We start from the raw sequence: 15,612 nt of genomic DNA on the forward strand, positions 1-15,612 counted from the left end.
CACACACACAAAAACCCCCTAAGGTTGCAGAGAATTTGAAGGGTATAATTATAGATTACTGAAACTGATGCATTATACATACACACTTTTCATGTGAAAATTTCAGTCACATAGAGCATCAGAGATAACAGTAAAATGGCACCTTGCCCATTCCTCCTAGCCGTGACTAGTAACAGCACAGCGAGTGTCTTTCAGCTAAAGTGGTAACTGCTTCCTTCCCCTCGGGAGGGCGAGAGGAACAGAAAGTGAGAAGGCAGACACAGTAAAGGCTTGGCTGCGGAACCCTGCTGTGATACACACACACACACACACACACACACACGTACCATGAGTGAGTCAGGCCTCTTCTCTGAGAGCCTTGTGAGCAGGAGCAGGGTCCGAGACCTGCTTCTAAGCCAAAAGAGTGTGGCAGAGGGAACAAGCCGTCAACCACATGGTCACACTGTATTGTAAGATTCCAGTTTATTGACTAAAGAGACAGGCTCCTTCTTACTGACTGAAGAAATGAGTTGCCAAATTCTAAGAGGTCCACATAGCAAGGAACTATGGTTGGCCTGTATGACTTAGCTACTGGCAAGCCGCAGCTAAGATAGTAGGCCCTCATCCTGTAGCCGAGGAGATGAATAGAGGTAACAAGCATGCGGGCTTGAAGGAGACCCCAAGTCTCTGCAGAGACGCTTCCCAGCTTATGCTGTAATGGCAAAGAACCCGGCTACACCTGCCAGACTGGGAACCACAGCAGCAATGAGTCATAAGTCTGTGCCTCAAGTAGCTTGTGTGAGATTCCTCTGGAAGGCTCTCTTCCGGCCTCCATGGACAACCACAAGGCATTCACTCACTCACACACACACGTAAAAATAAAAAGTCTTAAAAATGCACAAAAGAATACAGAGCCCTCCCTAGGCTCAGAAAAGATGGGAAATCCATCAAATTCCTATTCTAGTATCAGATAATTCAGGTTTCTGTACTCTACCTGTCAGATTCAGGAAAACCCTACCCCACCCCATCTCTGGACTCCTCTACTCCTAACTTTTCTTTCCTTCTCTCTTTCTCTTTTCTTTCCTTCCTTCTTCCTTCCTTTTCTTTCTTTTTTCTTTTTTCTTTTTCTTTTCTTTTCTTTTTTTTTTATTGTCTGTTTTACCAAGACAGGGTTTCTCTGTGTAACAGCCCTGGCTGTCCTGGAACTCAAAGAGATCCACCTGCCTCTGCTCCCCTTAGTGCTGGGATTAAAGGCGTGCACCACTACTGCCCAGCTTTAAATTGGTTTTGTAGTTTGAAACAGTTCTCTCTCTACAGCCCAGGCTGGTCTGAAGCACATTACATCCTCCTGTCTCAGCGCCACAAGTCACAAGTTTATAGGTGGGAGCCATCGTGCCTGGTGCTAATGACTATTCTTTAAAGTTTTCCTAATGAAGACATGATTCTGTTAATGGGAACAAGGAGTCATTAATTTATTCCCAGCAATAAAACAGAAACGAAATATTATGCTTGAATTTGCTTTAAAATAGCTCAGTAGAAAAAGAGATGGTGTAGTCAGAAGAAGACCAAGGTAAGCTGAGTGTGCCGAGCCACCTCTCGTGCGGAAGCGGGCCATGTGACAATGACACTAAGTGCTGAGCCGCAATCTGTCGGCCACTTACTATTTATCCTTTGACTTCTGGCTTGGTATACATTTAGGAAACTTTTTCCTTTAAAACTGAAAGTAGGACCAGTAAGGTGGCTCAGCAGGTAAAGGCGCTTGCCAGCAAGGCCCTACATAGGTGGGAAAAATAACCAATCCCTGTCGGCTGTCCTCTGACCTCCAGGAGAGCAACTGGCACCAACTTGCAGACATACAAACAGAAAATAAACTAATAATTTTTTGAACCCCAGAAGTATGACTATCGAGATTATTCTCCAGATCACACTAAGCACAGATTAAGGTTTTCCCTGATCCAGAGGACAGTGCCCAAGAGGCAGGCAGGGGAGGAAGGGACAGTAATTACCGCGTCGATCTCGTTGAGGACCTTCCACTGCTCATAAGGCACACTCAGCGCCTCCGCTGTCTGGATCGTCCTCTTCATCTGGCTCGTCCAGACCTTCAGGTCCTTGATGTTCTGATCACTGATGAACTCAGCCAGGTGCTTGGCAAACTGAAACACATCATGGCACCTTCAGCCCCACAGCACATGGGCTGCCTCAAAGGACACCAAAGCATGGGGCCTGTGGGTTCTGTTCAACCTCAGGAAATAGGTTAAAAACCTCACTAACTTCCCAATGATGCCGATACCCAAGTGCTGTTCTGCGCATTCTCCCCAGGCCCCAAGAGCAATCCCATAATTGTCATGTTCCCCCATCTTGATCCACTGTCCTGAGGCCATGTGACCTCTTCTGAGTCCCAATCCCTCCCTGGACTGTGTCAAAGCCTTTAACAGCACAATTTAGACTCAGCCCGCTGTAAAGGTCCTGTGACCCTGGGACTCAGGGCACTGTAACGGTTGTCTGACCCTCCCAGAAAAGGACTCAGCTGCACATTGACTACAGAAGACCCACTACACTGTCTATATCCATTCTGCCACCCAAGGGTAACAATGCATACATGCACACATGCGCGTCATGCACGCACGCACGCACTGACCTCCCTGCCCCGGGGAGACAGTCCAGGATCCCCACCAATCCGGCCCTTGAGGTTGAGTTCACTCTCCCCATGCCGGCAGAGGTAGATGGAGCGGGGTGTCACGTGGATGTTCATGAGGTAATAAACGATGCGACTCTGGATGTGGTCAGCCACACGGTTCACCACATAGCTCTGGCCCACGTCCATGATCTTGATGTAGGACAGATCCCTTGCCAGAGAGAAGGTAGAACCGTGAGGGCGGCTGGGCCCTTGGGAGCGCATCGGCAGCCACAGGGACCAGCTCTAAACCTGCAACTCTCACACTGGATTTGATCACAACACACAGGACTGAGTTGGTGTGCAAGTGACAGGGGTGAGAAAGCGGTGACACACACACAAGCACCGTGAGACTTCAAAGGTGACATCCGGAGAGGTGGTCAGTCAAATCACGTCAGTTCCCAGACTGCTGCCTGTGAGTTTGCCTCCCTCTGAGCTGTGAAAGCTGAACCGAGATGGCTTTTCCTAGGGCTGACCCAGTAGCTGGCCAACACTCCACTCCCCCAGGTTCCTGGTCAGCTTTCCTTCCCGGTGAGCTTCTCCCCAGGGACACAGTCAAGGTCACCTATGTGCCGAGGAGCGGCCATCCTCCCGCTAAGGAAACCAGTGGTTGAGAAGTACAGGAGGATGGCCCTGGGACAGCAGCCGGCACACCCGACTTGGCCGCTTCCCCCACTGTGCACGTATGAGAGGCTCCTGCCTGGAGAGCGCGCTTAAGCTGGCAGCAGCGGGGACCAACTGTGACTTAGCTAACAGCCCCTGGATGTTCTCTTCTGAGTTCTCACGGGTCTCATGGGAGACCCGATATGTTTGTTGCCTTGATATTACCAATAAAACCAGGAGCAACATTGCTGTCGGCCTACCTGGGGCTGCTCCGGGTGAGCCCCACTAGTGCAGAGGCATTGCAGAGTGACCAGAAGCAATGCTGGGGAGACCAGGGGAAACAACAGAGTCACAACGGAGAGGCCCAAGTGCCACTCAGCTTCAGCCTGGCTGCAGAGTCCAGTAGAGGGAAGAAAGCTGTGTCACCATGGCCGACACAGGCACCGCTATTCTAGAAGCACCCAGAAGCTATCCCTCTAGCAGTTGCTTGTGTTCCTTGGTTCGTATGCATGACATATTCTTATGTAATTATAAACATCCAAACATATATTTATAGTCCAGCCTTTCACTAATGCCGTGCAACCTACACGCCCACCTCTTCCTGTAATTATGATTTATGGCGACCGTGAGACTTGGCCAACCTCTCGCTGCTACTGATTTAACTACTGTTGGTGACACTTACGCCAAGAGTCAGGAGCAGACAAACCACTGCCGACCACTCAGATGCTGCCCACGAACTGTTTGCTATAAAGTTTCAGTAGAACACACCGATGGTCACTTATTTACACTGTCTCTTTTGCAGGACAATGGCACAGTCATTGACTGCAGCAGGGAACCCTCCAAAGCCTAAATAAACTACTCGCTGTCTGGCCTTTGGCAAAGATATTGCTGGTCCCAGCTGTAGGACCCTCAGTGGGCACCTGCTATGGCACTCAGCACTCCTGCTTGCTCTTCCGTGCCAGAGGGAGGCCGATGGGCCTGACAAGCACTGGCCACTGGCTGCTGTTCACAGGCACGATCTGCCTGGCTCCCCTCCCCTTCCCCAGCTGCACAGTGAAAGAAGCACATGGAAGGTTTGCAAAAGCCTTTTGAAAAGAGGCTCAGTTTTATGCTGGGACAGAAGAAGTCCTGACTTGTAGAGCTCCAGATGAGGCAGCAGGTGTTCTGTATGTCACCTCTGCCCCAAGGAAAGAAACACAAGAGATCAGACCGCCTCTACCTTTCGGTGCGCTTCCCCAGTCACCACCACAGGAAGCCACAGAGAGGTGGCCAAGGGGACACCCACACACACACTGCAGCGGCAGGCTGCGGGTTAGCTGCTCACTTGTCCAGGTCTTCATCCAGTGACTCGTAGGAGTTTTCATAGCACTCAATACGCCTCATGAAGTCCTCGGTGGCTTCGTCGCTGTCCCGGTTGACATAGTCAGGACTGCCCAGCTTCACTTGCTGCCAGAGCCAGACACAGAGCAAGGACACATCAGGACTGGAGTCCAGACAGAACCCAAAAGCAAGGACACAGCTAGGCAGGGATCAGGAGGGTGGGGCCAGGACAGGCTAGGGCTGGGGTCCTGAGGCTGAAGTCAAGCCGGGGACTGCTCCCATCAGGGGTGACTCTGAAGCGTCCAGGTCTGAGTCAGTCTCTCACCCCATGGCCCAGAGGAAACCTAAGGCTCTTTCTCTACCTGAATTATCTTTCAAACCAACATGGCCTTTTTATATTTTTTATTATTATTATTTTTAAAAAATATTTATTTATTATGTATACAATATTGTCTGTGTGTATGTCTGCAGGCCAGAAGAGGGCACCAGACCCCATTACAGATGGTTGTGAGCCACCATGTGGTTGCCGAGAATTTAACTCAGGACCTTTGAAAGAGCAGGCAATGCTCTTAACCCCTGAGCCATCTCTCCAGCCCTATTTTTTTTTTTTTTTGAAACAAGGTTTCTCTGTGTAGTCCTGGCTGTCCTGGAACTCACTCTGTAGGCCAGGCTGGTCTCAAACTGAGAGATCTGCTTGCCTCTGCCTCCCGAGTGCTGGGATTATAGGAGTGTGCCACCACTACCCAACTGACATGGCCACTTTTTAGATAACCAGGGAGTATAAAATAAGAGTGGGAAACCAGTCTGAGTCTTAAATAGAAACACCCAACCCACACGTGGCAGCAGCTCCTCCTGCTGTCGAGGGATTGTGGGAGAGGAGAAGGGAGAGAGAAGGAATACAGGCCCGTGAGGCACACAACCCTCCTCTGCACAATTGCTCCTCAGGACTCCAGGCTCACCTGCCTCCCCACTCCCACAAAATTCAAGCTCAAAGAAGGTCAGCCCAAGCAGCAGCCCAGACCTGGAGAGGCACCTCACTGTCACCATCACCGTCGTCCACTGCCACCCAGCACCTACCTGCCTTGTCACCATCCCAGGGAGGTCAGATGCAGCACTCACCACGATGTTGGCAGCTATGACCTCAGGATCCACACAGATAGATTCAACAAAGAAGGTCTACAGCAAGGCCAGAGGACCAGGGAAAGGAGGACAGAACCACAGACATGGTTAGTGATCTGCGCTTCCTCCCAGGGTCTCTCCCTTCCACCCATGGCCATGCTGACCAGGCCTGAGCATCCTCTAGGGGATGTCACTGCATCCTGAACTCCCCGACTATAGCCTTGGAGAGCAAGCTCCAGGAGAGGAAACTACAGCTTCATCTCAAATTACACTCCACAACCCTAGGGCCCAGCACCAAGAGCCTGAGAAAGGAGCAGCTGAGGGCCCAGATGTGACACCCAGGAGACCTCACCTTGTAGCCGTTCTGTTCCCCAAAGTTAAAGACCATCGCTCTTCGTTCTCGCGTGGTATTGGTTGCATCAAAAACCTAGGACCGAATTAGGGGGTGAACTCAGGACTCTGGTCCTGGGGAAGCAAAAGGCTACCCAAGGCTGCAGTACAGACATCTCTGTGGACTGGGCTTCTTGCCCAGGTAACTGCGGCTCGGGCCACTAGCCTGCCTGCCTCTGGCAGACTCCACAGAGGACAGAGTGGGCGCTCAGTTCATGTGTGGCCAGCCAAACGCTAGCAGAACTGGTTAAGCCTGGTACTATGGTCTGGATGTGGTTTTTCTCCTAACGGTTCATGGTCAAGTTCTCCCAAGAGAGATGCAAGTCTGGCCTACCCAGCTCTGTGGTTTCCTAGCTCCAGATGTCATCTTTTCCTCCCTCAGGGACTCCTGCCTTGATGCTATCAGATCCTTAACAAGGGTTTGGGGGGTGGGATGGGATGGGGATGCCCAATCTAGAACTTTCAGTCTCAAAACTGTGAGCTAAATCTGTTTTGTGAGGGGCTGACACAGGGTCTCACTATGTAGTAGGATGGCTTTGAACTTACTGTATACGACAAATTGGCCTAACTTGCAGCAATCCTCCTGCCTATGTTTTTCAAGTGCTGGGAATACAAGTGTATTCCACCATGACTAGCAAAAACCTTTTTTCTTTTCCTTTTTATTTTATTTTTGTTTTTTATTATATTTAAAGAGAGAGCGGAGCTGGAAAATGCTAGCGCAGGCCTTTAATCCCAGCACTTGGGAGGCAGAGGCAGGTGAATCTCTGTGAGTTCAAGGCCAACCTCTTATACAAAGAACAAAGCGAGTTTCCAAGACAGCCAGGGCTGTTACACAGAGAAACCCTGTATTGGGTGGGGTGGGGGGAAGCACTGGCTGCTCTTTCAGAGGTGCTGAGTTCGATTCCCAGCAATCACATGGTGCCTCACATCTATAGTGGGATCTGATGCCCTCTTCTAGAAGCAGAGGCAGGGCACTCATACATAAAACACAAATAAATAAATCTTAAAAAGACAAAAACTGGAGCCACATTAAAGACGTGGTGACTTCCCAGCACTCGGGAGGCAGAGGCAGGCGGATCTCTGTGAGTTCAAGACCAGCCTGGTCTACAGAGCTAGTTCCAGGACAGGCTCCAAAGCCACAGAGAAACCCTGTCTCGAAAAACCAAAAAAAAAAAAAAAAAAAAAAAAAAGACGTGGTGACCTACACTCAGGAGGCAGAGGCAGGTGGATCTCTGAGTGTGAGGCCATCTGGTCTACAGAGTGAGTTCCAGGGCTATAGGTCTACATAGAGAATCTCTCTCTCTCTCTCTCTCTCTCTCTCTCTCTCACACACACACACACACACACACACATAGAAAGAAAACAAATTAAAAACTGGTTCCAAGGTTTCTAAAAAAGGCAGCTAAAAAATGGGAGGTAGAGGGAGGCTGAATTGCCAGAAAACAGTAAATGGTAGAGGCAGTTTATTAAAGAAATAATTTTTGAAGCTGGATGGTGGTGGCACACTCCTTTAATCCCAGCACTCAGGAGGCAGAGGCAGGCGGATCTCTACGAAGTAGAGGCCAGCCTGGTCTAGATAGAGCTCCAGGACAGCTAGAGCTACATCATGAGACCATGTTTTGGAGAGAAAAAAAATCAGAAAAAAAAAGATACTTCTGCTAGGCCTCACGCTAAGTATTTCCCAAGCACTCTGTTGTTGTTTAGAAGTGGGGTCACAGGCATCTCAGGCTGGCCTACAAGTCCCTAGACTTGTCAAGGGTGCTCTGATTCTCCTGTCTCTACCACCACAGCACTGAGCTACAGGCTCATACCACACCTCACAGTAATGAGCTACAGGCTCACACCCCACAGCACTGAACTACAGGCTCACAGCACACCCCATAGCACTGAACTACAGGTTCACACCCCACAGTTCTGAACTACAGGCTCATACCACACCCCACAGTACTGAACTACAGGCTCATACCACACCCCACAGTACTGAACTACAGGCTCACACCCCACCCCACAGTACTGAGCTACAGGCTCACACCACACCCCACAGCACTGAACTATAGGTTCACACCCCACAATACTGAACTACAGGCTCACATCACACCCTACAGTACTGAACTACAGGCTCACACCCTACAGCACTAAGCTACAAGTTCACACCTCACAGCACTGAGCTACAAGTTCACACCTCACAGCACTGAGCTACAGGCTCGCACCACGCTGGAGGTCGATCCTAGGTTCCACGCCTGCCAGACCAGCATCTACCCACTGTGCTACATCTGCAGCCACTCTACTGAAGAAAACATATCTGTGGAGTTCACGCTAATAACACGAGTCAGCTGGCTGGAGAGATGGCTCAGCAGATAAGACTGCTCTTCCAGAGGACCCGGTTCAACTCCCAGAACCCACATGGCAGCTCACACCTGTCTGTAACTCCACTTCCAAGGGAACCTGACACCCTCACACAGACATACACACAGGTAAAACACCAATAAACATAAAATAAAAATAATATAAATTATTAAAAAAAAAACGAGCCAGCCAAGCAAAGTGAAGGGGACCTGGGTTACAGGACCAGAGCTCGTCCCAGAAGAGAAGAAAAAGGAGGGGGCTGGAGAGATGGCTCAGAGGTTAAGAGCATTGTCTGCTCTTCCAAAGGTCCTGAGTTCAATTCTCAGCAACCACATGGTGGCTCACAACCATCTGTAATGGGGTCTGGTGCCCTCTTCTGGCCTGCAGGCATACACACAGACAGAATATTGTATACATCATAAATAAATAAATAAATATTTTAAAAAAGAGAGAGATGAAAAAGGAGCCCACAGAGTGGTGGCAGTGCCAGAGCCATGAGCGCAGGCTGGAGCTGGGCGTCAGAGAGCTCCAGCAGGCACAACTCCAAGAGCATGGTGAGGAGGACACAGCTCCGGAGCTTGCATGTCCAGGCTGGACCCTTCCTCACACATTCCCCAGCTTTGCCCGGTCACACACTTCATAGGATTGCAGGGTCACCACTCTGGAAGATTTTCCTATCTGGCCTCAGCTGCTTTCTGGAATAGTAACCTATGGGCAGGCAGGGCAGGCAGGGCAGGCAGGGCAGGCAGGGAGGGCAGGGAGGGCAGGGCTCCCCACACCAGGGGACAGGTCATATGTATGAAAGATAGGTGTGCTTCATGTCCTAACTTCTAGAAGGAAGAACCACGCGAGTTAAATACACATCCAGGAGCAACGGTTGGACACGTTTCCTTCAGCATAGCTTCTGCATGCTTCTCCCTCTGGCTGGCACCCTCGGGCATCCAGGGGCACAGCCACCCCACCCTGATTTCCTTCTAGGTGCCTGATGAGCAAACAGCAGACAGGGTGGTGGTGAGGCATCCTATGTCTCACTGCCGGCTGTTTCTAGGGTGTCACACTCACCGCCACGTGTCCTCCCTCCTCACTGAGGAACTTCCGGACATCACAGAGGGCTGCCAGGGCACACTGCCTTCAGGAGAGAAGACAAAGTCAGTCTAGCCTACTGCAGACAGGCCTGAAGGCAGCCCGAGGGACCCAAATGCACCCAAGTATGCAGAGGCACACAAGGGTGAGCATGGGTGTGACTCTGAGTAACGCACAAGCAAGAATGAGGTCACATGTGCACACAGCACACTCTCACAGACAGCATGACTAAATGTGTCCAGGGCTTATGTATGTATGTGAACACACCCATGTATACTTATGCCATGTAGGCTTATGTGTATGTAGATGTGTGCATACATGTGCGGTTATGTGTCCATGGTGTACATAGAGAGCTCGTGGATGGTAAGAAAACAGAACAGGAATGTGCCTGATGGGATGTGTGCATGTGCCTTTTCATATGCATACCTGATTGTCCCTTCCTCTTGTCTAGTTTCATGTATATGAATATGGTCTAGCTTTTGAAACCTCGGTAATGTGTGTGTGTAGCTAGGCGTCTTGGAAACACAGCCCTTTCTTCCCAAGCTTCTCATTTTTAAGACTCTGGTCCCACCACACACAGTGGCAATGTCTGAAATCCTAGCACTTGGAAGGAGGAGACAGGAGGAAAAGATGTTCAAGTCATTCTTGGCTATGTAGCAAGTTCATGGCCAGCCTGAGCTATATCATGACATCTATTTCAAAACAAAATAGACAAAAATGCCTTCTGTTTCTGGGCTGGGGTGCAGGACGATGGAAAGTTGTTGTTGTTGTTTGGTTTGTTTAATGGATTCTTGGTTCTTGGTCTTTTGAGGCATGGACTCATGCTGCCCAGGCTGGCTTTGCGCCGTGTGACGGCTGCTGACCTTGAACTCCTGATCCTCCTGCCTTCACCTCCCAAGTGCTGGGACTGCAGGCATGGAACCAAACTCAGCTGTGATGGACGGTTCTTAGTGGTAAAGACTCGGGCTCAAAATTACTCAGCTACTTCAATCGTGAAGTAGCCTGCACAGAAGGGTGTGAGACCCCCGGACTCTTTGAGCCTCAGTCCCCTTACCTATAAAATGGGGACAATGGATATCAGACATCAAGCGCACAGCAGAGTCAAGAATTAGTACATCTCCTAGCTTCTAGTCTTACCTAAATGTCAGACTCCCTTTCTAGGTGCCTCAGCCTCGTCCCACCCCTATGATGCAAGAGCAAAGGAAGCAAGTTCAAGTACACAGTGTGGTGCTCCTGCCCCCTCGTGGCCATAGAGGGGAGAAGTAGCTGCACAGTGGTCTCTAAATTTGAGGAAGTCAGGAGAGCCTAGCCTAGCGCAGCCTCTGGTACTGTCCTACCAGCATGGCGAGGCCAGAGCCAGTCTGTGCCACCTCAGGCTGGCAAGAGGCATGTGGCAGTTAGCCTTCATTGTCAACTTGACACAATGTTACAATCACCTGGGAAGAGGCTCAAAAGACAGGCCGCCCAGGTCAGGTGGGCCTGTCTGTGAGGGATTTTATTTTTAAGACTTGTTTATTTTATGTGCAATGGAGCTTTGCCTGCATTTATGTCTGTGTGAGGGTGCCAGGTCTCCTAGAACTGGAGTTATGGACAGTTGTGAGCTGCCGCATGGGTGCCGGGAATTGAACCCAGATCCTTGGAAGAGCATTCAGTGCTCTTAACCAGTAAGCCATCTCTTCAGCCTCTGGATTTTACTTTAATTGGCTTGACTGAAGTGGGAAGGCCCACCGTGAACATACGGTGACACACTGTCACGGCCGGGTCCCTCAAGTGTGCGCTGAGTGAGAAAGTAGGCAGGGCAGGTAAGCACACACGTATTTACTGTCTCTGTTTGGCACGGTAGCTGTGACTAACTGCTTCAAGTTTCTGCCTTGACTTCCCTCGGTGAACTACAATCTGGTCCAACAAACCAAACAAACATTTCTCCCCTAAGCGTTCTTTCGGGTGTTTCTGCCTGGTGATTTATCACAGCAGCTGAAGTGAAAATAGGAGAGGGCTTTTGTTGCTGTTGTTGTGAGACAGGGTCTCACATTAGCCCTGGCTGTCCTGGAACTCACTATGCAGACCAGCCTGGCCTTGAACTAACAGAGACCTGTCTGCCTCTGTCTCCCAACCGATGAGAGTAAAGGTGTATGCTACCACCACCCAGCAGGACAGGGCTCTTGACCACCCCACCAACACCTTCTCAAAAAATTCAAGTCTGAACAGGGAGGGGAAAATTTCTATCTCATGAGTGTCAACCACTGACTCCACAGCACCCAAGCCACGCTAAACTAAAACTAAGGTACGTGCCAGGCACAAAACAAGCATATTCCCGTACTCATGAGAGCGCCTCTCCTGGGGCAGAAGAGGAACTAACATGCATCCTCCACAGAGGCCTGGAGTAGACTACAGCAGACCACCGACCCATACAATGGCCCCTGACATGCCCTGGCTAGCCCTCCCCTCTTCCCTCCCTGAAGCTCCACCCTCCCTTCCCACAGAATGTCCTTACCAAAGTCCTTAATACTAGGGAGGGATGAGACAGCCATCAGGAGGCTACAAACAACTTCCCCCTAAACCCAGCATAAGCCAACCTTTCCACAATCTGAGAGGTTAAGAAGCCAGCCTAGAGCTGGGCGGTGGTGGCGCACGCCTTTAATCCCAGCACTTGGGAGGCAGAGGCAGGCAGATCTCTGTTCGAGGCCAGCCTGGTCTACAAGAGCTAGTTCCAGGACAGGAACCAAAAGCTACGGAGAAACCCCGTCTTGAAAATTAAAAAAAAAAAAAAAGAAGCCAGCCTAGAGCTGGATGTGGTGGTACACGCCTTTAATCCCAGCACTCCAGAGACAGAGACAGAGGCAAGCTGATCTCTGTGAGTTCGAGGACAGCCAGAGCAACATAGTGAGGTCCTATCTCAAAAAAAAAAAAAAAAAAAAAAACTAAAGAAAAGAGAAAGAGAAAACAAAGATGCCGGCTCCTTCAGTCTGCAGCATCTAGCCAGCCCTATCAGTCACACAGCTTGGAGCCAGCCCTGTCAGTCACACAGCATGGAGCCAGCCCTGTCAGTCACACAGCTTGGAGCCAGCCCTGTCAGTCACACAGCTTGGAGCCAGCCCTGTCAGTCACACAGCTTGGAGCCAGCCCTGTCAGTCACACAGCATCAGACTGAGCTGCTGGAGCTCAGCAGTAGCTCGTGCACTCGCCAGTAAGCAGGCTCCGGAGGCAGCGAGAAGGGGTGCTTCTCAGCAAACGGGTGGTAATTTATCAAGCCATCTATCTCTACAGCAACGCCCCACCCCAGCCCTCACCACACTTACTTCCTGATTTTCAGGCCTTCCTCATTCTCTGGGAGGAAAAATTCAAACGATTTGTACGTCTTGACCACGTCCCGGCGATACTGGCCAACGTTGAATTCTAGGGGGAGAAGAGGCTTAACTTTCACAGGACAGCAACCCTACCATCCCCTGCTCAGGGCCCCTCGCCAGGCCCTGCCACCACCAGCCTTCTCTCTTCCCTCCCTCTATAGTCCTCCCACAATTCCACTGGAGCCTCACCCCGAGTAGGCACACCAATCCAGTTGAGGTACCGGGTCAGCTTCTTAGAAATGTAGGTCTTGCCCCTGGCTGGTAGGCCCACCATGACGATGAGTGTCGGGCAGTTGGTCATGCAAACTGGAAGGCAAGCAGCACCGGGAGGGTTAATCTGGACTGTCACCTTGATGAGATCTAGAATCACCATGGAAACAAATGTCATTCTATGAGGGAGTTCCCATTAACTGAGGTAGAGAGACCATATGTAGGCAGCACCATTCCCTGGACTAGGGTCCTGGACTGCAACAACAACAACAAAAAAAAAAAAAAAAAAAGGAAGAAAAAAAAAGAAAAAAGAAAGAGAGAGAAAGCGAAAGTGAGCGAGCGGAGCATCCATTCACCTCTCGCTTCCTCACCTAGGAAGCAAGGCTACCAGCTACCTCAGGCACACAGGTGTATGTAAGGCACAACCAGCCAGACCAGCAGCTAAACACTCTAGGGAGCTGCCCACTACCCAGAGGACAGCAAAGCCAATGCCTGCCTCCCTCACCCAAAACTCCACTCCCTAATCTCCCTATCTCCATATGTTGTGACAGCTGCACTGTGGTCCCCCTTGAAGTTCTCTTTCTCTTCAAAGCTCCGCCTTAAAGTTTTCCCTTCTGCAGGGACCTCCTTCCCCAAGGGCACCTCCATGTGCCCCTGGGGCATTTCATCCCCACTTGGCCACCTCACAAGTGACTGCTAGCTCTGGACCAATTCTGATTATTTAGAGTCTTACGTGTGACTATCCTCCAAGCTGAGCAGCTATCAGCTGCGCCCCTTTGCGAAAGCGTTATCCTGGCTAGGTTTGCTGGCTGCTTACGTCCCCTCATGGGGGGTGCGTAGGGTCTAGAGACCCTCCCCTGAGAATCCTCTGCTTTCTACCCTGCTGGATGCACCTACACCCACGTACGTAACCCCTCACTTATGCTCTGGAAGGAAGTCCAATAAACTCATTGGCTCTTCAGAGGGAACTTCTGTAGAATTGTGCGCTAGTTTGTCATTGGGACCTTGGGAGGAGGGGTAGACCTTGTTTATGTCCCCCCAGGGAAGGAATTGTGACCCAGTAACCCTGGAGTGCCCGTGCCACTCTTGTTCCTACCCTGGCACTGCACTGATGCTCAGTAATACGAGCAGGGAGGCAGCTAGGAGGACAGCAGGGTGGGCCACAAAGGACCAGACCAGAGGCCCAGCAATGATGATCCTCTTCACAACCTCACATGCTACCAAGCCAGGGTGTCAACCAGAGAATCTGCCAAGGTTGGAGGTAGGGAAAGACCTGCCCACAGCTTCCCTGAGCGTCAGCGGCCTAGGACTGACACCAAGCAGCAGGCCTGCCTGTGACTCAGCTCAGCTTCCAGCGTGGCCAGATGTGGTCCCAGGAGTCCCAGGAGCCTTCTCTGCATCACCCATACCACAGAGCCGGTAAAAGCATAGGGGGCAGACTGCTGAGCGGATGTGGGGAGCTGGCCCTCCTCTGTCTGCACACTAAGTTGCCCTCTTTTGCCAGACCATCAGGAACCTCCCTCAGCTGTCTCTCTTTGGACATACAGACCTGGGGACAGCTCTGCCTGTCAGCAGTCAGGAGAGCCTCGGTTCCTATTTTGGTTGTGATACCTTCTGGTAACTCAGAGTCTTGGTGACCTCACCAGCATGATCTTGCACTTTCCCCACAGAAAAGCTCTGGGAAACTGTGCCCTTTGCCTCGCCTGGCAGCATCCTGGACTACGGACACAGGTGTACTCAGCACCAACTGCACTTAGGACCCAGGATGTAGGCAGCATCATTCCTGTGCATGACCCAAACTGGGAACTCCAGGTGAGGACCGAGGGGACGTGAGCTGAAGGAAGAGTGAGGACATTTGCAGAATAACCTCAGTATTGGCTAAGGTGAGAGGAAGCTGAGTTAAGCAAGTTCCTGCCTCCTCAGGGCCAGCAGACTGCTCAAGTCTATTTGCACAACTCCTGCCCACGCTGACCAGGAGCTCTGAAGCAAGTTAAAGAGAGTACATCAGCCATTTACCATGGGAATCTATCCGCCTCCCCATGCTCCTCCTGATGGGTCCCTACACACACACACACACACACACACACACACACACACACACACACGCATGCACCCACACCATTGCTCCCTCAGTGTTCATGACTTCAAGATGGAGGTACTGTACCCATTCTTCACATCTGTTTTAGTCAGGGTGACCATTGCTGTTATAAACACCGTGACCAGAGCAACTCGGGGAGGAAAGGGTTATTTGGCTTCCACATCACAGTTCATCATTAAAGCAAGGCAGGACAGGAACTCAAACAGGGCAGGAATCTGGAGGCAAGAGTTGGAACCGAGGCCATGGAGGAGCACTGCTTACTGTCCTGGAGATCATAGCTTGTTCAGCCTGCTTTCTTATAGAACGCAGGACCACCAGCCCAGGGGTATCACCAGCCACAAAGGACTGCCCCCCCCCCACACCAAGTCACTAATTAAGAGAATGCCTTATAGGCTTGCCTGAAGGCAGACCTTCTGGGGATATTTTCTCAGTTGAAGTTCCCT

The 15,612-nt window shown here is 50.8% G+C and overlaps 1 protein-coding gene across 6 annotated transcripts in view; it reads right to left on the minus strand.

The window, feature by feature from the left end:
• Pfkfb4 (6-phosphofructo-2-kinase/fructose-2,6-biphosphatase 4) overlaps positions 1 to 15,612 on the minus strand; it is a 32,917-nt gene that overhangs the window by 13,086 nt on the left and 4,219 nt on the right. For 2 of the 6 annotated variants that reach the window (XM_041677326.1, XM_041677328.1), the window contains 8 exons: positions 13,051 to 13,167; positions 12,814 to 12,910; positions 9,494 to 9,560; positions 6,048 to 6,122; positions 5,654 to 5,752; positions 4,581 to 4,702; positions 2,618 to 2,825; positions 1,986 to 2,132 (listed from right to left, as the gene is read on the minus strand). In XM_041677326.1, the coding sequence (XP_041533260.1) occupies positions 1,986 to 2,132; positions 2,618 to 2,825; positions 4,581 to 4,702; positions 5,654 to 5,752; positions 6,048 to 6,122; positions 9,494 to 9,560; positions 12,814 to 12,910; positions 13,051 to 13,167 (932 nt within the window). Of the gene's footprint in view, positions 1 to 1,985; positions 2,133 to 2,617; positions 2,826 to 4,580; positions 4,703 to 5,653; positions 5,753 to 6,047; positions 6,123 to 9,493; positions 9,561 to 12,813; positions 12,911 to 13,050; positions 13,222 to 15,612 lie in introns of all 6 variants that reach the window. The other 4 variants (XM_041677323.1, XM_041677324.1, XM_041677327.1 and 1 more) reach the window with 3 other exon arrangements.

Source organism: Microtus oregoni, unplaced genomic scaffold (genome assembly GCF_018167655.1).
Source record: "Microtus oregoni isolate MIOR12 unplaced genomic scaffold, Mior012 000028F_ref0000031, whole genome shotgun sequence".
Classification (NCBI taxonomy): domain Eukaryota; kingdom Metazoa; phylum Chordata; class Mammalia; order Rodentia; family Cricetidae; genus Microtus; species Microtus oregoni.